General features: G+C 35.6%; 1 protein-coding gene across 1 annotated transcript in view; it reads right to left on the reverse strand.

Moving 5' to 3' along the window:
* LOC101740985 (solute carrier family 7 member 14) overlaps window positions 1-26,882 on the reverse strand; it is a 124,091-nt gene that overhangs the window by 93,862 nt on the left and 3,347 nt on the right. Inside the window, exons 2-4 of the mRNA XM_038012107.2 lie at window positions 17,773-17,926; window positions 15,050-15,177; window positions 5,197-5,299 (exon numbers count right to left, since the gene is read on the reverse strand). Coding sequence (XP_037868035.2) covers window positions 5,197-5,299; window positions 15,050-15,177; window positions 17,773-17,926 — 385 coding nt within the window. The remainder of the gene's footprint in view (window positions 1-5,196; window positions 5,300-15,049; window positions 15,178-17,772; window positions 17,927-26,882) is intronic.

Below are 26,882 nucleotides of genomic sequence, written 5' to 3' on the forward strand. Positions count from 1 at the left end.
TGTAAGTTTCAATAATCTTCAACTAGAAAAATATCTTTCAGGTTGGGTTTTAAAAGGCAGAAAAAAATATTACATAATGCGACGTCTCTCTTTGATTTTATTCTTCGTAACTATTTGTTCTTCGTTGAAGTCACAACTTTCTACTTTTAATAAGGAAAATATTAAACAAGCTCTCCGTTGTTTTACAAAGTGCATCCAACGGTAGATTGAAAAAAAAAAGATCTATTTCCACAGCTTCTTTAATTAATCCCGACTGTATTGTACTGTGTATATGAAAAATCGTTTATATGCTTTTGCTGATGAAATAAATTTATTTAACAAAAATCGTTTTCTTTAAGCTAAATTAAAGCTAATCTAAAGCTAAATTAATAGCGAATTAGTATATGTTGTTGTATTAAATAAGCTTGTCATTAAGCGCTTCACGGTTTGAACTTTTCTCAGTTTGCGCGAGTAGAGTTTGCTGAAAGCTTTCATTTTAATGAAAATAAGTATGAATGTGGAATAGTTTATGATGTAGGTTCTTGTAATTGTCGAATCAGACGGGCGGTGACTCCCTCAGCGAATTAACGCCACAGTGTATTATGTGCGTGTGGGCAGGTCTAATAGCGCTCTACTCTGCTGCTAACGACACATTCAATCTCAACCGTGGCACAGACGATATCTATGTCGGTACATTTATTTTAATTCTATAATACAATTGGAACTTCAAGCGTATTGAGTTTGGTGGTACTTTCGTGATTATGGGAATTAATAAATCTATACTAAAAATCACACATCGAAGATCAGTTCAAGGCTACATAATTTTCAACATAATTATTTACGGATTCTGAATAGAACACTTAGTTGAAGTGTAAGGGTTTAAGCCAAAAAGGTTCAATTTTTTAACTAAAATCCGTTACTGATTTAATTTAATGTCTCTACCATTCCAGATATGCTCTACTCTCAACGCCTCCGTCCACGGTGCCACCCGCGCAGCTGAGGATAAGCAGGATTGGCTCAGGATAGTCCAAGAGAGAGATTTTAAGGGAGGCGGCGATCCCCAGCATTGAAGATTATCGACGAGAGGAGGATTACCATTTACAATTAAAATTGCTCTGACGGCTTAATGTCGCATTTTTTTATTGCCATTATATTATTTATATTATCATTACCGTCAAAGTGGAAGGAAAGGGGGCGTAGTCCCACGCGCTGGTCCGATCAGATTAAGACGACTTTGGAATCCAGCATCAATGTCGCTATCCACAGCGCGGAGGACAGGAGTGAATGGAGGAACATAGTCCTATCAAAATTTCTCTGTAAAGGTCACGACCCTCAGCACTGAGAAATACGACGCACGGAGGAGGATATTATTTTCGAAGCTTCGAAGACGTAGTGTATAAAACGATTTAAATGCGACTTTTTTTATCTTTTTACAAATATCTTTAGTTTAGTATAATAGTATAGTTTAGTTTAGTATAAACTAAAGAGTAAATTAAAATTTATTAAAATTTATAACAATGATAAAACGCAACTCATAGGCCCAATAAAGCGTGATGTAAAATAATGACAAAAGGAAGAAACTGAAAAAGTTCCTTCTTATGGCACGTTGTAATGGATATATGGAGATTAGCCCGAGGGAGGTTGATGTCAGACCGACGGCTGGTTGTAAAACGCTTGCCAAGCCCCTATGAAGCATGATAAGACGACATGCTGTGCCGACCTCACATCAGGACAAAATGAAGAAGAAGATATTTCGCCGATGTCGTCCGCCACCACTAAAGTTGTGAAGTATTCAATATTAAACAGCAAAAGTAGTTTCAATCGTGTCTGTGACTCGCGGAAACCGAATAAAGTACTTTACCATTCATTCCGAAATCACAAGCAATCTAAACTACAGGTAGGACCTCTTTTGAGTCCGCACGGGCATGTACCACCACCCTGCCTATTTCTGCCGTGAAGCAGTAATGCGTTTCGGTTTGAAGGATGGGGCAGCCGTTGTAACTATACTGAGACCTTAGAACTTATATCTCAAGGTGAGTGGCGCATTTACGTTGTAGATGTCTATGGGCTCCAGTAAGCACTTAACACCAGGTGGGCTGTGAGCTAGTCCACCCATCAAAGCAAAAAAAAAATAGTATAAGACTCTACACGAAAGACCTTAGCGAAAAATTCGTTGGATAATATTGTGTGCCGATATAAGGTAGTTTATTTTCAACTGTCCAGTTTATCTTTAATGTTACGGAATTTTCACAAACGTGCTTATGAAAATATATTGTCAGATAATATAAATGTATTTTGAAATCGTGTAGCGAATTCTGACTACGCGTTAGATTCCCGGTCGAATCGGTGTCTCGGTGAAGAATAGATGGTAGTCGGGGCTTATCTGATTCTTCTTTGACCGTCTGTATTTCTGTTAGCAACATATCGACGGTATCAACTTACCATTGAGATTATTATCATTGAAGACGCGAACCTGTTCCACCTGATCAAGTTACAGTTGCCGAGCAACAGCCGAGAATTCGGAACCCACTACTATTTTATGTTGAAAATGGGAACGAACCAAAGCGCTAAGAAACATAAATAATATGTATTTAAAACAAAGTAGCCCATACTGAAACAACATAATTTCGGTTTTATGTTTTTACACTACATTACATCAATAAATCAATGAGTATATTAATAAGTATGTAAATTTAGTGTCAACATTTTATCGTTATCAGCATATTGGTGCTATAGGTATTAACATTATTTACGGAAGGGAAGTCTGAAGTTCTAAACTGGAAATTTTGACTATATAGCTTTTGTTTTTTTGAAATCTATGGACTTATTGTAAGCGGTGAATATGAAGAACTCAGAAAGAAGTAATGTGCCTGCTACACTCTTATTTTGTTCCAAAATTCCTTTTTTTTTTTATTTTTTTTATTGCCTAGGTGTGTGGACGAGCTCACAGCCCACCTGGTATTAAGTGGTTACTAGAGCCCATAGACATCTACAATGTAAATGCGCCACACACCTTGAGATATAAGTTCTAAGGTCTCAGTATAGTTACAACGGCTGCCCCACCCTTCAAACCGAAACGCATTACTGCTTCACGGCAGAAATAGGCGTAGCGGTGCTACCTACCCGTGCGGACTCACAAGAGGTCCTACCACCAGTGTTTTACGTTTAAGTACTGTTCGAATAATGTTTCTGCTTCATCTAAAATTCTAAACTCATAAAAGTAACAAACTGAAACGTAAGTCAATAAAATTCTTTGTAGTGGTGCTTCCGAGTTGGAAATTCAACCACAATAACTTAATATTGAATAAGTCACGAGTCTTAAAGTTAGGTTGCATCTACTTCAGGTCAAATAGGTTCGGTCCAACTTCCTCCGACTACAGCGAAATAACGTGCAGCTCTTTGAGTTTTGTAAATATATTTTATATGGAAATGAAAATTCAGTAGAAAATATAATTCTTTTAAAATGATTTTCTATTACCGTTTTCATTTGATACTGTTTCCTCGACGAAATACACTTCAACGAGAGACCTAACAAGCAGCCAGCCATATTATTCTCGACTCAACAACGAAAATTAATGTTAAACTCGGCAACAATACACTTTGCCAGCTTTGTTTTGTTGAAATATTTAAATTTTTATTTAAGTATTTATTTATATTTATATTTTCACAACGTTGTGTATGAAAAATAAACATTTTATTGAAGCATAGGTAGATTGCTGATTTTCACTTGCATTATTCATATTGTCTTTATTAGTATTGTTATTATTCATATTAGTTTATACTTTTTATCCTCAAACTAAGACAAACTAATTCAAACGGAAACCGGTAGGAAAGCGGTAGGAAAGCGGTATCTACCGACCGAACGCACGTTACTTTGGGTGGCTATCTTAATCCAGAATTCGTCGAATGTCCTCTAGAGAGCTCTTGGAACCCGGGGTTCGATACGTGATATAAACCTTTATATACCCCCGGATGTGGATCCTCACACGGGCTGACCTCGTCGATGTCAAGGTCAACAATTCCAATTAGTCATGTACCACATTCCGCCTGAGGAGCGCCGCAGCGGGCGCAACGCAACGCCTAGCAGGGTAGACCCGTCATGTCATTACATTAAGTAGTTCAGACTTCCGAACCTCTCCTGAGGTCTTAGCTTGATCTCATCCAGGAGCACAACCTGCGGGCTATTCGCCTGGGCCAAAGGAAGTGGTTTTTTTTCTTTTGGGGGTTTACCCAGTCGGGGTTTCAGTATATTATGCGCAGCTCTTCCCAAGCCATTGAGGCACGCAATCAACTGAGAGAAGCGACTAAAGAGTAACAAAAGGGCTGCATTCGTGTTCAGTGTTCGCGTTAAGTGTAAAGCAGGTACCATAACCCGTAGACAATGTTACGTAAGAAGATGAGCTCATTCGCCCATTCACCATTCACAATAAATTAATTAATTAATATTAAAGATTCAATACCGTTAATTAGTCAGTGCATTATTTTGTAAAACCTAACCAAATCAGATACTTTGTATTAAAGGTTTCTTATACATTACTAGCGACCCGCCCTCGCTTCGCTTCGGAAACTGTAATTTATTATTGATTTCTCCACTATTTAATGGATGTTATTATACATATAAACCTTCCTCTTCAATCACTCTATCTATTAAAAAACCGCATCAAAATCTGTTGCGTAGTTTTAAAGATTTAAGCATACATAGGGACAGACAGACGCAGGAACAGAGAAAGCGACTTTGTTTTATACTATGAGTGAAGATCGAAGAAGATTTTTATAGAAGCAAAGTTTTGGATGCCACTCCGAAAATTGAGTTTCACAAAAAAGTCGTTTTTGTTGAAATTCGGTCAGGACAGCATTTGTCGGGTAAGCTAGTATACTTAAAGTTAAATGATGCACTAAAATGCTGATAGTTTACAAAGCTATCTCATCTCAAGGAGCTTATAAACCCTATTTGTCACTCTAAGTTTATTTAATCATTTCGTTTTTACTTCAGTTGATAATATTTTATCAAGTTACCAACGATATTAAAAACGAAATCTCCTTCAACCGGATTAGTTTTAGATTTGAAGTGAAAAACTTATTTCACACAACACTAAAAACTTGAAATGAGCACCATTTTCAGATATTCATAAAATTGTATTAGATGTTTGAAGACCATAATACTGAGGTTTTTTTTTCGTAACTATGTAATTTGAAAACTATAATGATATAACTTACCAAAGATAGTTCCGATGTTGAGAGCGAGATGGTGGGAAATAGCTCCGTTGAAGAGAGAGTCGAAACACGCACTCAGAGCCCTGGCGCAGGCACTAGTCCCGATCTGAACAACAGAAAAATATATTCACTAATTTATTTTAATTAATTAATTTACTTTATAATTTTTTGTAGGCAGCGGCTTGGCTCTGCCCCTGGCATTGCTGAAGTCCATGGGCGACGGTAACTACTCACCACTAGGTGGGCCGCATGCTCGTCTGCCTTACAAGGTCAATAAAATTTTTTTTTGAATTTTCTATTGATTCTGGCTTAACAAAAAACATTGTCAAGCAGTAGAGAAACAAACATTTATACAAATTTCAAAGGAATATCTTGCCATCCATCCGCCTTCAGAGAAATGTTTCAGAGGATATGTATTTTGTATCACATTTCAATTGCACTCCAATTTGCAGGATGCTTATCTTAAATATATCTACGACCCTTATGTCATGCTATGATCAGCCTAGCGTGTTACGGAACGAACAGAACGATAACGAAGTATTTATAATGTATGATCTGATTGATATACTCAAGTATTTCATAGTGCATAGTGGATCATAATAACTTATAGTGCGTCTCTAGACAGCTTTTTTTTTTGGTTAGGAGGAAATCGTCGGACTACCGCCCTCCACTGGGGATGGAGAGCGGGGCGTGTCAGAGTCGAACTGACTAAAACCTCCTGTCGCTTAAAAACCAACGTCCAAACCTCGCATGAGACAGAACTCATGAAAAGGCAAAGGGGGGAAAGTGAAGCGCTTAGTGCGGAGCACATCTCTCCCATCACCCTCCCCCTCGGGACGCCGGACCGGCGGTCGTCGGCGTCACGACCACCAGCCCTCTCAGTCGGCATCTCTAGACGGTAATTCATTATATATGAGAAAGCACGGCTGCATTTAATTTTGTTTAATGCGGTTTACTGTTACTATTTGAAATCACATTCGAATTTTAAAACAAGCTGAATCATTAACTGAAGTAGGTAGTTTAGTAGCAGAGTAGAAGTAGGCAGGTTGTTTAAGTGTATACAAATTCTTAGCTATATTTCCAAAATAAGTCTCTAGAAATAAGGCAGGTTAAATAGTACCTATTTCTTTTTTCTAGTTAGAAAGTTGTATCTGAAGGATGACGAGAAGAGTAATAGCAATCGTACGAATCTAGAGTCCTATATAAAAAAAAAGATTATCTGACACATTAAAACAGTTTAAACGTGTGCAATAAAAAATACAGTGAATATTACTTATTACATATTTATTTAATTTGTATATCTTGAATCAACTTAAAAGAGAGAAAAATTATTTATTGAACCTCGCAAATACAGTGCAGTATTGAAGTTATCGTTTTGAAAAAGAATATGCGACCAATAATATTGATATGAAATTTCTATGTCATCCGTATTGAAATTCCTACGTCCTATCCTATTCCTATATCTGAAATCGAAGAAATATCCTTCAAACGGAAGTCGGAATGTCGAGGACTTACTTTATTTGCGTTCTCGTATTGCTGGGATTTCATCGAACGTGCAAAGATAGAATCTGATATTATAACGGACTTTTATTACGATTTTATTTGACCGTTGACTTCATGAAATGAAATTTCACAATCCTTTTTAATTATAAAATATTAACTGAAGGAAGAGTTTTTTGTTTCGAAATAATGAAGCCCTGCTTTTTTACCGTGTAGGCGTTACTGGTTGTTCATTTTACTTTGCAAAATTTAAATTAATTTTCCTTGAAACGCTCAAAGCATTCATTTCTCAATGGAACTTATTGGGAATGCAGTATTTTATAACTTTTTTCACGTGTAAATCAAATTGATTGTTTTGAAAATGTTTTATTTATTGCTCTAGTTGAGTTTACAATCTAATTGCCTATCTTGTATTAACTGGAGTTCATTTACATCCTAATTTATATATATACTAGCTGACCCGGCAGACATTGTAGTGCATAAATCAATAAATGAAAGACCTATGCTTTTGTATACAATAAACTTAAAACAAACCAGAGAAATTCGTCTGACGGGGGACACATCAAAGGAAAAACAAAATTGTTATTTTTATTTAATTCCGAGTATTTTCATATTTATCTACCTTTTAAACTCTCTCTGGACCTCTACAAATAGTTCAAGACCAAAATTTGCCAAATCGGTCCAGCTATTCTCGGGTTTTAGCGAGACTAACGAACAGCAATTAATTTTTATACATACTTAGTCTGGCGATAAATACTGTTACAATTAAAAATAAACAAAATATTACATTTGAATTTGGAATCTGTCATTTTTATATGATTGCTCGGACGCTTGGTATTAGTAAAATGTTTGTGTACCGGGCTATTAATAGGTATATAGTATATAGGTAATAACCTACTCTGCTTGTGACAGACAAAAAATCTGGCCGTACAGGTAGTGTTCGTACGAAAAAGGTGGTCAAAGCAGTAAGGGAAAGAATTCGAAGAAATCCTGTCCGAAAGCAAATGATTTTATCTCGGGAGATGAAGATAGCGCCTAGAACCATGTCGCGTATTTTAAAAGATGACTTAGAACTTGCAGTCTATAAGAGACGTACTGGTCATTTCTTAACTGATAATTTAAAAGAGAATAGGGTGGTAAAATCGAAACTATTACTGAAGCGGTACGCAAAGGGAGGTCATAAAAAATGTTGTTTACGGATGAGATTTTTTTTACAATTGAGCAACATTTTAACAAACAAAATGACCGAATTTATGCTCAAAGCTCTAAGGAAGCTTCCCAATTAGTCGACAGAGTGCAACGTGGGCACTATTCGACTTCAGTGATGGTTTGGTGAGGTATTAGCTATGAAGGAATGACTGAGCCATACTTTTGTGAAAAATGTATCAAAAAATCGTATCAAGATACCATTCTTGAGAAGGTAGTGAAGCTCCTCAACAACACCATGTTCAATAATCAAGAATGGTCCTTCCAGCAAGACTCGGCGCCAGATCATAAAGCTCGGTCTACGCAGTCTTGGTTGGAAACGAACGTTTCGGACTTTATCAGAGCTGAAGACTGGCCGTCGTCTAGTCCCGATCTTAACCCGCTGGATTATGATTTATGGTCAGTTTTAGAGAGTACGACTTGCTTTAAACGCCATAATAATTTGGAATCCCTAAAACAATCAGTACGATTGGCAGTGAAAAATTTTCCCATGGAAAGAGTGCGTGCTTCTATTGATAACTGGCCTCAACGTTTAAAGGACTGTATTGCAGCCGATGGAGACCACTTCGAATAAGCTTTTTATACTGTAAATTGTTTTATATTTATTTATTAAAGTAACACACTGTAAAAGTAATAAATGTTATTTGCAATAGAAATTTTTAATTTTTTTTATTGTAACAGTATTTATGGCCGGACTAAGTATATAGAGATGTATTAATTGTGTCTTAATACGTCATTCATTTCACTATATTAACACACTCTAAGCTGTATTTTTTTTGTAAACATGACTAATTCAAAAATAGTTCTGGTTTCACAGGTCATAGGGTGTGTTATAAGTTAGCAAGACTTGATACAACCTATTTCTTTTACGAAGCACCCATGCGTTCGATTCGAACGCTGGAAAAGCAACTCTTACAAAAACTCAATTTTCTTTGACGTTCTTTCTAAAGTTGGACGGTACTGGTACTTTTATAATAAAGTAACAGGTGAGCTGACATTTCGTTTTGTCTATACTGATAAAATCATTTTTGAAAATATTAAGTTCTCACACAAATCTTCTACCACTATTAGTTTTCTTTTACATAGATACCACTTTCAAAAGTCCTTTGATAGACACATTCTTAATTAAAAATGAAGTTCCATTTACATTTCAACAAGTACTGTAGCGAGCCAAAGACGACAGTTGTCATTAGACGGCTTAGAATTAAGCAGCGTCTAAACTAATTTTATTTAATTCACAATTCGCAATTCCACGAATAAGATTAAATGTTTTAAAGTCGAATAGAATGCTCTCTTTCTAACGTTGTGCACAACACAGATGCAGACATGAATTCGTGAAAGTAATTTTCATAGTCAAGTATGGAAATTGTAAGCTTTATTTCATATTCTAATCAATGAGGGTAATTAAAAAAAAATCATGACCTTACTGGTGGTAGGACCTCTTGTGAGTCCGCGCGGGTGGGTACCACCACCCTGCCTATTTCTGCCGTGAAGCAGTAATGCGTTTCGGTTTAAAGGGTGGGGCAGCCGTTGTAACTATACTTGAGACCTTAGAACTTATATCTCAAGGTGGGTGGCGCATTTACGTTGTGGATGTCTATGGGCTCCAGTAACCACTTAACACCGGGTGGGCTGTGAGCCCACATATAAGTAATAAAAAAAAAATGCAGTCATTTCTTGTCGTCTGGAATAAATATAATTTCATATACATACAATATGATCTGGATACATGAATGGTTATATCCTATTTATTTGCCAAAAAGACGTCGAGATTTTATTTTTCATCTATCATGCTTATTTGGGCAATCATCTCGCGTAGATGTTTTCTAGTTTATCTAATTCTATTCGTTACATGAAATTTTGCTTGCTACTACTAGGGTAAGAGAACGTCGACTTGGAGAATAGCTTTGTGACAATTTTATAGCAGATAATTTTCTATTGTTAAAGCCACGTCTAATATTCGTGTCAGCTTACAATATTACAAGCTGAAAGTGCTTTAAATAACAATTCAACAAATAGGTAATGCATGATGAGTTACAAAATATGCTAACTCACTAGAAAGATAAACGTAAAAACCACTTTGTGAGTTTCAAAACGAACGAGACGAACATTATTACATTAAACAACAGAAAAATAGAAAAATTAGAAAAATACTACACGGTATCTTCGTGAAAGAAAAAGAAAGAAGGGATGTAAAAACATAAAAAATAAACTTGGAAAGACAAGATTATGAAAACAGCTGGACCGCTATGGAGACGAAAAGCTACGAAGAGAAAAGTACGGCAAACTCTAGGGAAGGTTTTTGCCAGAAATCTATCTGATAATAAGGAAGGCATTTCGATTTTTTATTTAGAAATAATAATATTTTTAGATATTATATTATAAAACATTATATGCAAAGTACTTTTTATAATGGCATCGAATGCTCGTAAATTGCAAATTGAATAGCAGTATATTTTTATAAGTCTAATAGCTGACCCGGCAGATTCCGTAGTGCCTCAATCGATAAATAAAAGACCTAAGCTTTTGTATAAAATAAACTTAAAACAAACAAAAGGAATCCGTTCGAAGGGAGCACATCAAAGGAAAAACAAAATTGTTATATTTATTTAATTCCGAGCACTTTCATATTTATCTACCTTTTGAACCTTCTATGGATTTCCACAAATAATTCAAGACCAAAATTAGCCAAATCGGTCCAGCCGCTCTCTAGTTTTAGCGAGACTAACGAACAGCAATTTATTTTTATGTATATATAGATTAGAACGCAAAAAAAACTAAACAATTTTGAATTAAAAAAGTCTGTTTCTGTCTTTCTGATAATGTGGGAATGAGCACCTGGATCCTCTTATTTAATTTACTTTTAGGTAAGAGTAATTCCTCTACTTCTATGAGGTAAGGAGAAAAAGCATGTTTATCCCGCGATGGAAATAGGCGAGCTTACAATAAATGCTATCGCAGTTTTCTGGTTCTTGGTAATAGCCGGAAAACATTGCTCCATACGATAGAGAAGAATGGAAGAGAAAAATAGCTGTGCCGACCCCACCTAGTAGGATAAGTTGGAGAGAAAGAAGAAGAAGAAATTCTTAAGACAAAAACTCGAAAAACGATACCGTTTGAATCGAACAAAAAAAAACCACAATAAATCCCTCAATAGGCTTTTATTTATACTCGTAAATGCTGCTTTACATTTTTTTAGATTACTCTCACTAATAATAAGCAAGATTGATTTATTTGTTTGTTTCGCTTTAGATGATGATATTACAAGATAGAAACAATCAGGTTTTAGTTTTTTAGTTTGATTTAAAGAAAAGAAAAGAAATTTTTTATTATAACTTCAGCGTCTAAGCAGATCAACTAATTTCTATAAGCGTCATACACTTAATTAGAAGTTTTTAGATCACAAGTCTGTGACTAATTTGATTATATTACCCTAAAAATATTTTGTAAAATACACTTGTGTCTATATAATGAAAAATTTATCGTGAGAATGGCTTGACATAAAACAGTAAATTACAGTGAAAACTGAGATAAGCGGCACTTAAGTCCGACGTAGGAGAGAGAACTAGTTTCCAACAAACTTCGTAAGCTGAGTAAGCTTGTCCAAATACATATTAAATTAAAACTCAGTGCATTTATGGTTACTTCCATTGAACAAGACTTTTCGAAATAAATTTAGGTCATATAATAATATGTTTTAATAAGTTAAAAAAAAAGCTGTTAAACTAAACAATAATATAGTAGTACTATTCATATTGTAATAAGTTTTTCTTGTGCCTTAATCGTTTCGGTTATTATACTCAGAAATGTATTTTTAAATGAACTAGAGGTCCCGCAGTAGTCGAAATTCGACTATAATTAATTGGAATTGTAAGTTTGTACATTATTATCATTGTATTTTATACTTCTATAATTACAAATTTCGCCAAGACTACACTAAAAAAATATTAACAAAGACAAACAATATTTAATCTATTCTCAATTTGACCACAGACGTCAAGAACAAAAGTTTGACAATAAATAGTATGCATGCTTGTGTGCGTCAAATACATGGTATGTAGTGTGTGTAATGTTTTCTTTATTGATTTAATGTACCTTTTATGCATTATTTTCAAAAAATATAAGCATTGTGCACTTCTTCTCTATATTCTCTATAAGTGTGGAAAATTTCATACTCCTCCGTCTGCGCAATTTTCGTAAAAAGGGATACAATGTTTTTGCTTCACGTATTAATATATAGATAATTAATGCCATTCTTTTATGGTTGAGAAGTTCATGTCGCCTGTCATCATATGTCATTTATGACAATACCTTTTATTACGTTCTGAATAATTTGCTACTATACTCGTATTTTATTTAATAAAATTACTACTTTACCTGAAGTACTTAACTTGGTTAACATTAACGATTTTTTTCTACATACAAAATCGTCGTATTTCTCATACCTAAAACAAAATTATTTATTCTACCTCTGTGTACAAACAGTCGTAGAAAGGGTAACAAAAAAAGAATATTCTGATAAAAAAATAGACCCGTCTGAGGTTATTTCGCGAGTTAAAAAGTATTTATTTATTAAATAGTGTTTTGGTTTGCTTGTCGAAAACCCAGGGAATTCTCTAGACAATATTAAGGCCCTCATGACAGATTCGACATTTGAGATACTACATTTGTACTGAATTACAAGTTGTAACGGAGTTTTTCATACAAACAATCGATCCAGTACTATTTCTTGTCTCAAAATAATACAGGCTTTTTTTATAATAAAAGCGCTTGTGATTTTCGGAAGTATTTTCTTAATACATACAAACAAGCCCATGTATGTATATAATATTGATTTAATTTTGAACATAACATGAGTTTTAGTTATATTTAATCTGCAGAAATATGCAGTATAAAATTAAAATAACAAAATTTCCTTACTTGCATAAAACTCCTTTATATAAAAAATTTGGTTATTCATTTTGGTCATTCTATTGTTCGATAATGTGTTAACAATAGACTACTAAGCAAACATCATTCAAAAATGCACACACACACTATTATTCCGCAAACACAATCGATATACATAAGCATAATGTTTAGTTTGTTTTTATATTAGATATATCTAGATTTAGTTTTTCCTTTCCTTATTGGTATCGCTAGGTATTATGTACATGTACTTATAAACGTTAATATTTGTTATTGAATAGCGTGTTTTTCCGAACAGAAGCATATATTTGCTTAAATGGAGATTTCAAATCCAGTTTCTTGACTATTTGTAAGTTTAAAGTTAATTAGTGAATTTGTCGAGTTCGTTTGTGAAGGTTTTTTTTTTATTGCTTAGATGGGTGGACGAGCTCACAGCCCACCTGGTGTTAAGTGGTTACTGGAGCCCATAGACATCTACAACGTAGACGCGCCACCCACCCTGAGATACAAGTTCTAAAGTCTCAGTATAGTTACAACGGCTGCCCCACCCTTCAAACCAAAACGCATTACTGCTTCACGGTAGAAATAGGCAAGGCGGTGGTACCTATCCACGCGGACTCACAAGTGGTCCTACCACCAGTAATCTGTTCTTAGCATGATTGTAAACTATTTCGTAAAATACTCTCGTAAATCTTATCAGTTACATCAATCTTCACAATTAATTTTCGTTTGTAGTAGTTAAAAGTTAACACGCCACCTACGAGTTTACGGAACTAAATGTTAAAACATCGCATCACTCGTGAAGTTGAACGCACGGCTGCGTCCAATTCAAACAATATGGATAGTGAGTGACATTTACGTTGTGATGTATATTATAGTCCTCAGTAATCACGTAGTCCCAGGTGGTCTCCGAGCTTCATCTACTTACTCAGCGCAATAAAAAAATAAGGCTTTACGATTATGTAAGCTGGGAAATACTTTTTACACTTATGATTATTATGCATATATATGTATGTATTACGTTATACGTATCTTAATATATTAATGTCATAAATTATCATTCTCTTTTCGTCTTTAGTAATTTATTAATTAGTAATGCATGGACCACGGCACCCTCGACTGATAGAATGACTCATGGCATTATATCCAAAATCACTGTATCCTTTGTGCCTCAATTTTAATAAATAAATAATCTCATATAATTGTTGTTTTTTAATTGCTTGTCTTCGTATTTAGATAGTTATTTTATCTTGAAATTAGAATTGTAATCTTGTCGATTGATGACTCGTATTTAGTTCTTACTTGAACCTAATTGGGGATATCTGCACTACACTATCGATCCGCAAAACTATTGTCGGGTAGATATTGTATGGCTTCTCTTCCTTGGGATGAGATTACCTTCTTAAATGTCATGAGCACCTGAGATCGAAGTTTCAATACATTTCAGCGCTTTGTTAGTCTGGTGGTTGCTAACATTGATTAATATACTACGTCATCCTGATTGATTCTCTTTGACAGTCGATATCATCAAAGATAATAGTAACATGGGACTTGGTTTTGTCTTGTTTTTACTTATTACGCAGGAAAATACTCCGAATAGAGCAGTTCTTAAAATAAATAGAATTAAATCAGATTCCGTCATTATTCTGCATGGTGGTACCAACCCACATGGATTACTTATCAGTTCTAACAAAATTACATTGATTATATTATTATACTCCATACTATCTCTTTCATGATCAACCTCAACGATCCCATGTTCTATAAATTATTACTAAGAAAGCCAATTGTTACCTAACAAAAATTTAATTATACCTACTGGGTGTTAGGAGACGCTTCCGAAAACGAAGACAGACGATAGTACTAATAACACCTTTGATGATGGAGTTATTTAGAAAAATGCTGTTAATAAGTATTTCTGCGATACAGCAAGACTGCGCCGCGCTCGTGCGTTCGTTGACCCGAGCATCAGCTGTTTTTAATTTTGTGTTTCATTTCTGTTTTTTTAAAAGAAAAGTAATGTATTTTTTATGAAAGTATCGTTTTATTTAGCTGCACTAACGTGAAGGAGCTTAAATAATGCTAATAAAACGTTTTAAAAATATGATATTTTTTTTAGTCAGGATCGATTTTTTTTCCGTCTCATCATTAAACTATCGTCTGTGTTCTTTTCGGAAGCGGTCTTCTAACACCCAATATGTTTTGGGTGCAAATATTTTGGTATCATGTGATAGATACTCACCAGGTACTCGAGCACCATGTTCCAACCAATAATGAAGGCGATGAACTCTCCAACGGTGACGTATGAGTAGGTATAAGCCGATCCAGTGGTATTCGGGACACGGACGCCGAACTCGGCGTAGCATGCACCTGTTAAAATGAAATTATGTTTTTGAAAACATGACGATTGTTGCCAAAAAATATATTTAAAATATACACGTATTTATTTAAGGCCGAGATCGTTAACGAAAACAGAGATAAATTTTCCTGATATTTTCAGAGTTTCTATGTATTGCGTATTGCTTTTACGTGATAATCGTATTAATTAAAAGCGTTTAATACCGTCTATATATCTAGTTGATGTATGGCTCAAATTTGTCCACTGTTTGATGTAAAGCATATTTTGAATACGTCAATATCGAACCTAATTTATTAATACATTTTGCGGTAGGCAGCGGCTTGGCTCTGCCCCTGGCATTGCTGAAGTCTATGGGCGACGGTAACCACTCACGATCAGGTGGGCCGTATATTCGTCTGCCTACAAGGGCAATAAAAAAATATACAATTTAGAAACCGTTAGAATATACGCAAACTTATCATAAACACTTCACAGTAAATTACGAAAGCGTAAAGCCAAACGCGTACAATAGAATTGGAACGGTACGGAACTATTTCATAATACAACAATGATATGAGAGAACGTATCATCTCAGTTCACAAAAGAACCTCTCATTTTGCTGGCTTCTCGTGACCTCTTACTACGAGTACATTAAGCATAGCATTTTCCAACTGCACAGCTAAATTGAGTTCCGGTAAGAACGAATCCATTAATATGGACATCTATTTTAGTTTAATTCAAAAGTTAGAGCTTTCGAAACTTAAATGTTAAGTTTATCTTTTATTCCACTTTACTTATTAAGTAAACTTTAATATTACTGATACTTCATACTTAGTATCTCCTATGCCAAAAAGGAATAACATGATTTGCTTTCAGATACCACAAAAAATGAATACATTTCTTTACAATTCATTATTCATGATTCAAAAGAATCATGAATATTGCCTACGTAAACTTCAAATATAACCACGTGTTGCGTTACTTCAATAGAATCATTCCTGTTATAATTTAATACAAATACGACCTCATTTAATTATATTAAATCAACATGAGATTAGTGATCTATCTACAATTTTATAATTGTCGTCTTTAAAATTAGGTCTGTATGCTACCTCGTATATGAAATACGCATATATTTTTTTATTGCCCTTGTAGGCAAACGGGCATACGGCCCACCTGATGGTGAGTGGTTACCGTCGCCCATGGACTTCAACAATGCCAGGGGCAGAGCCAAGCCGCTGCCTACTATAGCCCTTAATATCTTATTATCTATTTAAACAGAAAAGAAAGTTTTTTTTATTGCCCTTGTAGGCAGACGAGCACACGGCCCACCTGATGGTGAGTGGATACTGTCGCCCAAGGACTTCAGAAATGCCAGGGGTAGAGCCAAGCCGCTGCCTACCGCTTAATACTCTCCACAAGCCTCGTTTGAAGAAGGACATGTCATAGCCATAGTTAGTTTTAATTGTTATTAAAATAATTGGATACGTAGGGTTATAGTAGAATTTGCTAATGGAACCATGTAACATTCAGCAAAATGTAAATAAAACTCGTGAAAATCCAGCTCGATGGGAAAGCAGTGCCATAATAAAGCAATCAAAGTGCGGTCGGCTGGTTCGGGTAGCACAAGCGCTGTGGCTTTTCTACCTAATAACATTAACTTGGCTAGGTGCTTTTAACTATATATTAAATCGAGACAGTTAACGCATATTTCACCAAATTAATTTTACTTATTAATTAACTTCACTGGTGGTAGGACCTCTTGTGAGTCTGCACGTGTAGGTACCACCGCTCTACCTATTTCTGCCGTGAAGCAGTAATGCATTACGGTTTGAAGGATAGGGCAGCCGTTGTAACTATACTGAGATCTTAGAACTTATATCTCAAGGTGGGTGGCGCATTTACATTGTAGATGTCCATGGGCTCCAGTAACCACTTAACACCAGGTGGGCTGTAAGTTCGTCCACCCATATAAGCAATAATTTTTTTTTTTATCTTTATATCTATCTCGATTATTCGCAAAACATATCTGAGATTTTATTTTCCGCATATTTGTTACGTTTATAAACATGATTCTAATTTGAGTATTTTGAGTTTTACATAATATGATTTAAATATTTCGTAACTTTGATTTCAAAATATAAGAAAGTATGTTCAACTAAATTGAACGACTTACTAACAAATAGATATTTTCTTTCACTTACACTACATTATTTTCAAATTCATTCCATACAAAGGATTTTTCAATAAGAGCTCTCGAACTTAAAAATAAAATTTAAAAACCTGTTTAAGTGATATTGCCACAATATTTATTTTATTTTAAATGGTATTCGATTATCATTATATATGGAATAGTAATTAAACCAAATGGCCGCCGCGACTCCGCTGTAAGTGGTGTATCCTGGTGGGCTAATTTTGTATGACACCTTTGCATAAATGGGGCTCAATTTTACGAAGAGTTGCCATTTAAAAGTTACTTTATAATTTGCATATTATTGGGTCTTGTCAAAAAAGAACAGTCGATATAAGGTTTACATCACAAAGTCAGCGGTGATTATACCATAGCCGGCCACGGTGATGTTCTAAAAATTTGATCATAATACCAGTAATAAATTAGCAAGACTTACCCGAAAAGATACTGGCTATGGCCGCTATGATAAAGCTTATCATAACGCCAGGGCCTGCGAACTTGCGGGCCACCATGCCAGCAACGAGATACATCCCGGTGCCAACACAGGAGCCCACGCCCAAGGACGTCAGATCCGTAGTGGTTAAACAACGCTGGGAACAAAACGATAAAGTTAATATCTGCCTTTCTCCCAAAGAGACCTTGCGCTCAGATAGGCTATTTCAGAGGATCACGACAATAATTATCTAGTTGACTGCTAGTTAGAAGAAAAAGTAGACAGTATTCAACCTAAATGAACTTCCTCAATAACATTTAACACTCTACTTGAAGTATTGGTATTTGTAGGGCATATTGCGAGTTCCTATAGCACGACTAGGTTTATTTCTGACCATGCAATAAGGGCTTAAAGGGTAGGACAACTGTTGTCTCCGTGACTTTCATCTAATCTTTTGAGCTGAGCATATGACGCAGTATATTAACGTCAGTATCTATAGACTCCTATAACCAGGGGCCAGTGAGGTCAGCAGTGTATTTTAATTAATTAAAATATGTATTTCGGTTTCAAGAATAGGGTAAAATAGCACTTGTTTCAATATAACTGTATGTTATACTCTTCAGCATTAGTATTAACATAATAGTAAACAAGTATATAGAGTAGTATACTTGAGTTTTGGTGTAAGCGTCAAGTTTGTATCTGCTTTTTAATCTGTTTAATTCAACCTTTTTTAAATGTCATGGGATCAAGGATTTCAAACAGTTTAGTATTTTTTCAACAAGTAGTTTACATTCAAATTAACAGTCCTAGTTAATTGTATAAAATGATTGATGAGCCCACTCCTCAGGTAATCTAAGTACACCCGGTTAATTAACACAGCGCGTAATCCGAAGATTGTTGAGTGGTGTCCGATTAAGTCCCTAGTGGGTAAATTATCTAACACGGAATACATTTAGAAAGCCCGATTTGGATATTCAGATCACTCTTATTATAATTGGAATATAACATAAAATGATTGCTCATTAATAAAGTATTTGTTTAGAGGTGACTGTAATTAATTTAATGCTACTAAAACAAGCCTACGTTAACGCCAATTTTTTTTCATACACCTTTTATTAAAATCGATTTTTTTTTAGAGCTTACATAGGTGAACGAGCTCACAGTCTAACTGGTGTTAAGTGGTTACCGAAGCCCATCTACTAGATCATCTAAGGTCTCAGTATAGTTACAGCGGCTGTCCCATCCTTCAAACCGTAACGCATTACTGCTTCACGGCAGAAATAGGTAGGGCGGTGGTACCTACACGTGCAGACTCACAAGAGTTCCTATCACCAGTAATTACGCAAATTATAATTTGAATATAATTAATAATTTGAATATAATTTGAATGCTCTGTTATTCTTAATTCATGAATATGAAGTTTTGTTACATAATTTGACTTTTTGACGATACCGCATCCGCTCCGCAAGAGACTAGTATCTACATTGTGAAAATTTATAAAGGAGCAAGCTTAAATATAACATTATAAATCGTAGAGATAAAAAATTGAAAAAAGTCTCTGGGCTCGGAATTCCCAGCAATAAAATTTGTTCATTTAAGAATTATTGATAAGCTCGTAAATTCGAGATTATGCTTGTAACCTAAATTTAACAGGAATATCGCCTGAACCCAAGGGATGTTTTTGCTTACACTACTTTGTGTATATTTGCCTGTGCCTTTAGAATATGATGAAGAATAGTGCAAAGAAACAATTAATGTTATTATAGCGAACGCGAGGAAATATACAGTTTTATTTAATTATCTTTATTTCCATTGCAGACGAGGACCTCTTTGTGTGTTGTCTAACAGAAAACCTTGTATTTGAAACCTTCTCCACTCCAATATAGAAATAAATAAATGCAGTCGATGTGATAGCAATATATCTTTTAAGCATTTACTAATTGGGCTTTACAACACTCATGCGCCTATCAGAAAAATTAAACTGAAACACCCACCAGCTCCTTGGATGACTGAAGGTATTCGGATGGCTATGAGGCGCCGGGATCGGGCTTTTCGAAAATTTAGGAGGAATCGGTGTGATGATAACTGGACTAAATTTAAGGTGTCGAGGAACCGGTGCAATCAGATGATACGTAACGCTAAACGACGCCACATTCTAGAAAACATAAATTCCGCTTCGCCTGCCGATATTTGGAAATTCCTTGGAACTCTGGGTATTGGTAGACAGCGTCACTCTGATTTTCAGGCGACGATAAGTTTGAATGACATCAACTTTCATTTCTCCTCTGCTACACCACTAAATAATCAAACGAAATGTCGCACCTTGAACTACCTGAATGGTTTGTCTCGACTTAATGTTGACTCCTTTGAATTTTCTTCGGTTGCTGTGGATGAGATCAAAAATATTATCCTATCCATAAAATCGAACGCCGTGGGTTGTGACAATATAAGTCGCCGTATGATCGTCACAATTCCGGATCATCTTCTGTCAGCTATATGGCACATCACAAATATCTCCCTATCATCAGGCTCTTTTCCGTCATTGTGGCGTAAGGCTTATGTTATTCCTTTACCTAAAATTCCTAACTCTTCCCTTCCGAATCACTTTAGGCCCATATCTATTCTTCCCTTCCTATCCAAGGTGATCGGAGCCTGCGTACACAAACAATTGTCGCAGTTTATTTTCCGGAACAACCTATTGAGCCCTTACCAGTCTGGCTTCCGACCAGGTCACTCCACCGTTTCCGCTCTCCTTAAAGTGGTTGGGGACATTAGGACAGGTATGCAAGACACTAAAGTCACAGTACTGGTACTAATTGATTTTTCAAATGCGTTCAATGCCGTCAATCACGATATCCTCCTATCTATTTTGTCCTATATTATGATCTCTCCTACAGCACTGGAATGGTTTTCATCATATCTTCGGGGACGCCAGCAGTGTACTCGTATTGATGACACCTCTTCAAGTTGGTGTAGTGTCAACTCTGGCGTGCCCCAGGGCGGTATTTTGTCTCCATTATTATTTTCTATTTTTATAAATTTCTTAACTCATAATCTTCAGTGTGCATATCATCTGTATGCTGATGACTTGCAGCTTTATAGACAGACGACTGTGGAGTCTATTTCTCAGGCAATAAACCAGTAAAATAAGGATCTGGACTACATATGTAGTTGATCAACTAAGTTTGGCTTAACTATGAATCCAACGAAATGCCAAGCCATTATTGTGGGCAGTCCTCGTATGATCCAACGCTTAACTACTATGTCACCCCCACCTATATTCTATAATGGTTCAGTAATTCCCCTAAGTTCCGTGGTTAAGAACCTAGGCCTTTACATAGACTCCACACTCGACTGGAAAGCTCAAGTATCTTACGTTGGACAAAGAACCTCTGGAATTCTTTGTGCTCTGTATCGCCTCAAGAATTTCTTACCATCAGCGACCAAGACTATACTAGTACAAGCCTTGATCTTCCCCATAATTGATTATGGTGATGTGTGTTATTTTGACCTGAATGCAGACCTTCTTAATAAACTTGATCGTCTTCTTAATAACCGCATTCGATTTATTTTTAATCTTCGTAAATATGATCATATATCTTCCTATCGTGCTCAGCTCAAACTTCTACCGATTCGCCAGCGTCGTAATTTACGTGCACTGACGACTCTTCATTCCTTACTTATGTCTCCCGAACCAACTTCCTATTTTCAATATCTTCACTCCAGCCATGAGCGGGCCCTACGATCTCTCAATAGCCTATTAATTCGTTGTCCCACACATAGTTCTAGTTATGTTCGTAACTCTTTCGTCGTGCAATCTGTTCTGCTATGGAATGCGCTTCCTCTCGAGATCAGGACTATTACTAACCGCTGCACGTTCAAGTTAAGGGTTCGGCGAATGCTGTTGGAAAAGTTAGCGGAATCGTCATGAACTTATTAAGATGAAGTTATTTGTTAAGGAAATTTATTGATATATTCCTTTTAATACTGTATAAACTATTATATTTATGTATGTGTGTATATATGTATGTATATGTATATGTGATTTTGTATATATGTAGATATACTTTTTTTGTTTGTATTCGTAACCTAATATAAATTTCATTGCACCTACCACTATTTACTCTGCACTACCTTTGGTTGACTGGTAGAGAATGCCTTAGGCATTAAGTCCGCCAATGTAAATTTTACATGAAGTGTAATAAATAAATAAAAATAAATAATTGAGTGCCCAATGTTTAATGCAGAGAGACATACTGCTTGCTCCCTTGCCTATGTATTTGTTTGTTTGACTGTTTAAATAATAATGTAAAATGTACTTTAAAATTCCTGAAAATTATAGATTACCATAGATTAATTTAATTGTAAGGTTACAGTGGTCGTTAATGACCATTGCTGTTAAAAAGCGACCTTACATAACAAATAAATAAAAATAAAAAAATACATGTAGGAGCGTTGGTGATTCTAAATAAAAAAACGCTAAAAAGTCTCTTTTTCGATGTTACATTTTTAAAAACTTTTTGCATCCTAGTACACCTGGTTCTTTACTAGTGGTAGGACCTGTTGTGAGTCCGCACGGGTAGGTACCACCGCCCTGCTTATTTCTGCCGTGAAGCAGTAATGCGTTTCGGTTTGAAGGGTGGGGCAGTCGTTGTAACTATTCTTGAGACCTTAGAACTTATATCTCAAGGTGGATGGCTCATTTACATTGTAGATGTCTACGGGCTCCAGTAACCACTTAACACCAGGTGGGCTGTGAGCTCGTCCACCCATCCAAGCAATAAAAATAAAAATAAAAACCCAATGTAAAGCTATCAAAGATCAAACTGACAGGGGATCTATGATCATGAGGAAACATGGCCAATAACAGGAGGCACGTCTGCCAGCTACTGCGTGATACATTGTGGATTCTATTAACGTTTTTTTTATGGGTGAACCACCCACCTAGTTCTGATTGGTTTCCAGGGCCTATAAATATTACTATGCTAATGTAACCTCTCTCATAACGTTTATCCTAATCTTCAAACTTCAGCACTTGACTGCAGGATTTTAACATGAAAGTTACTAAAATCATGATTTAGATTTACATAATAACGAATAATGTTCCACTGACGTTAGGGTTGTACTTTATTCCTATTTCAATGTCTAGAATGTTCTATTTTCAGCCTGTATCTATCTGATTATATGCCAGATTTCTCAAAACTGCATCTAGTGAGTCAGTCACGACTGCAGCCCCTTTTAATTTGTAGCTTCATTAATCTATAGCGAGACATTATTGTACTTTCACATTTTTCATAGATTAATTTCTCTGTCCGTCGAGTCCGTGGGTTATTAAATTCCATTGTAACATAGCTGTTGAGAAAACTTCATGCTAAAAGCAAGAAAACATTACGCTTCTTGTTTCTCTTAAGCTAGGATCATTCTTTGTACTTTTTAATAGAAAAATAACTTTAAAATTATTATATCTTTCGGGAAGAGTCACTGCGGATAGATGTTACTTGTAAAGGTTGACGACACAAAAATTCTAATCGATATTCACCCGATTCTGTTGGCGTTCTGTGCTCGTAAGAACCGAAAACGTACGTGGGCGCGGGACGCGTCCTCGACCGTGACCCAAGTGAAACGAAGCGAAGTGCTCCCGTCGATACGAAGAGATCGTCGACAAACCAAAACGCAGTCTATTACTTTACAATAGCGACGAAATCGATTCGACCACCAGCCGACCGTGAAACGGAATTCACTCGCAGACATCCTGTCTTTATCGAGGGATGTTCTTGCAAACTACACCTACAAATGAAACCCAATGCGTTATTATTATGATTTCAGCATGGTTTAGAATAATTGCTAATATTTCGTTTCCGATCCGGTGGTAGAACCTGCGAAGCACTACTCTTGCTGGGGCCGGTGTTAGCAACACCTCCGGCTTGAGCCCCGAGAGCTCACCTACACGGTAGGGTAACGCTGATAAAGCCTCTCAAGGGTATCAGCATATTTAAAAAAAAATAAAAAAGAGTGGATACCGCGCAATGGAAAACGTAATGTGGTACGTAGTTAGGTGGTGCGTTGACCTCCGAACAGTGGTTAACAGGAGGTGGATGAGGAGAGTCGAAGATCGGCTCAGTGGTGTGGATTGGGAGTGGCCTATGTCCAGCAGTGAACGACTATGGGCTGATGATGATGAAATTAATACAAGATACAGTACATTTATCCATATTAAAATTGACTGCTACAATTATATCATAATTATCGAATTCTTTAATAATTTAAAAATTAGCAATTTTAAAGTATACATATTTATTCAAACATCCTGCTCATAGGTGTTAGGGCTATCAGCACCAAGAGGTCACGCTACGCATACCCCGGTTTAACTTTAAATACCCGACAATAATAGAAAATGTTGCTGTAGTAAGTGAGAGAATAAGACCTCTCTTGCAGGCCTCAATACGTCAGATTGTGAAGCAAAAAGTAAAATTCCAATTCTTAAAGTGGCTCCCATTCCAGTCGTTACTTGTTTGGACACCTCGAGCGACCAATAATGCTTGATTGTACTTAGTCATTCTTGTAGGGCCGCTCTGTTAATAGATTTTATTTTTTGTATTCGTTTGGAATAATCAGTTTCATTTTGTGCCAAGCGGAATACCCGTACTGCCTGACAACGACAGCAAATTCTCGGATGTTCCTCAAGGACCACTTCTTTCGCCGCTGTTCAGCCCCTTTTCCTTCCCCTGTTATTATAATAAAGGGAACATCTCTATAATGACTAAGAACACGACCGAGATATTCAATTTATGCGTTTGGATGAAAATCTTGATTTAAATGTGTCAAAAAATCCTCAACAACATACTTCAGGGTCAACAACTTTCTTCCATAATATTCGATACGACACAATGACAGAAATCCATTCGTAGGAAATAGTAACGAATTGAATTCCAGGAAAACTAATTTTCACGATATGAAAGGGAAAAAATATATCTATTATTACCCGTTGAACTGTAAACACCAGTACGCTTTCGATCACAATTACTTATTTGACAATACGAGGATTGCGCGGAATAGATAAGCATTGACCCTGGAAAGAATAATATTACACCTCATTTTCAATTGTTGTTTTAATTGGATATTTACATTTGAACGTTCCACGATATTTTAATTAAGGTTCAATGCGAGGGAGCCGGTTTTATCGTTTTGATGTTATGTAACATAAATTTATTTAACACAAAAAAATTAAAGCTGATATGCTCGCTGTTTCCTATAATATATTTAGTTTTCATGTATTTGGTGGAAACTGCATCCATCGAGGACATTTTGGCGGGAACGCGAGGAGTGAAGCTGTGTGATTTGTTTTATTTTGTCTATTTAGTGTTTCTTCAGGTTTAAGTGTATAATAACGGTGGTTTATTAAGTGTTTAGTATGTATTTAGTGCCCAAATGTGTGAAAATCAAACAAAGCCGCTGAACGTAGTTTCTTGGGATCCTCGAACAAGTCCACTGAAAAAATCTCAGTAAATGACCACTATTTTACTGAGGTTATATTTCATACCATATCATCTCATCTCATTTCATTTCATTTCACTTCATATTATCATGTCTCATAAAAATAAGAATTTAATTAAAATAAGACTTGACCTAAAGGTCTTAGTTACCAGGTCATAAAATCCCTTCAAAAATATGCATCCATCGAGCAGGAGCCATTCCTCGGTAGACCGAAGGTTCGAATGTTGTTGTCCGGAACTTGTATATCTGTATGTATGTATGTAAGTTTATCTTGAAAATGGTATTAGCGAGATTCAAGCGTCTGAAAAATATCTTGTGTTCTACGATAGCTATTCGCTGGAACTCCGCAAAAGAAAATTTCAGCAAAGGATAACAATCGTTACATACAAAATTGTAATTAGGGTTTAAAATTGATTTTAGGGCTTTTCTCTAAATGAGACTCATAAAAGAGGGTAGGCACCGCCAGGCCAAATTTTCGAAAGATTCAATTGATTTGTTTTTTTTTTTAGGTTATAAATACATAATTGATATAAAAAAATTTTTTTCATACGAATTTATTTGGATGATAAAAAAACATTGCAAAAGCTAATTAATTTTTCAACATTACCGCTCGCAACAGTACCGCAATTTCGGGAACTCATTAAAACTATCAATCGCGGCAAAACCTATCAAATAATAGTATTCATAAAGACTGGTCCTATGAATGAACGAAATGGAAATGACTTGTAGAAATTGTTGATATTTTCTCACTCAAAGCAACTTATAAATATTGGTTCGGAATGAGAACTTCTCTTTTATAAAACTACAAAGTTATAATGTTATAATGTTGTATATATAGATATACTAGCTGACCCGGCAAACATTGTTTTGCCATATATATGATTTCTAGGGAATTTCTAGTGTAGAAAAAAAAACTAACTTATTGTAAGTGTGTAAGGATGTGGTAAATGAGTGAAAGAGGTATGTAGTGCTGTGAACGATGAGGGAATATATAATAAAAATAACAAAACCTCATTCAACCACATAATACCTCACTATAACAAAAAAAATGTCCAAATAAAAAAAAATGTTAGGGGTGGACAATTCTAATCACTTAGGGGTATGAAAAATAGATAGTAGCCGATTCCCCGGCTTACTGAATATGCATAAAAAAATTCATGAGAATCGGTCAAGCGGTTTCGGAGGAGTATGGGAACGAACATTGTGACACGAGAATTTTATATATTAGACTGTATACTGTTTATTTTGAAACATATTATTTTTTTTATTTTTTTTGTGCCCAATATTCTACGCCTTTTAGTTTCAAAGGTTAAACTTATTTTCCGAACTTGTGTTACACACGCAGCGTACTGGGTTTTTTTTTTTTTTTTTTCTAAATATTATATAACTTGATTTCAAATGTGCATTTACGTTCTTTTTTTGACATAGTTGAAGGCACTTGTAGATCAAGCCTAGCTGAGTCTTTCACGAATTTCACGCTCCGTCGTAAACACTTGCATTCTTTCTTTTTTTTATACTGAACTTAGTTTGCCAGTGCTTGTAGAAGTTGTGAAGGTTAAGCATACAAATAAGGTAAGGGTTCGATTATTATGGAAAGATATCGGGGCACCGATTTGCAT

The sequence above is a fragment of the Bombyx mori genome, chromosome 1 (genome assembly GCF_030269925.1).
Source record: "Bombyx mori chromosome 1, ASM3026992v2".
NCBI classification, from domain to species: Eukaryota; Metazoa; Arthropoda; class Insecta; order Lepidoptera; family Bombycidae; genus Bombyx; species Bombyx mori.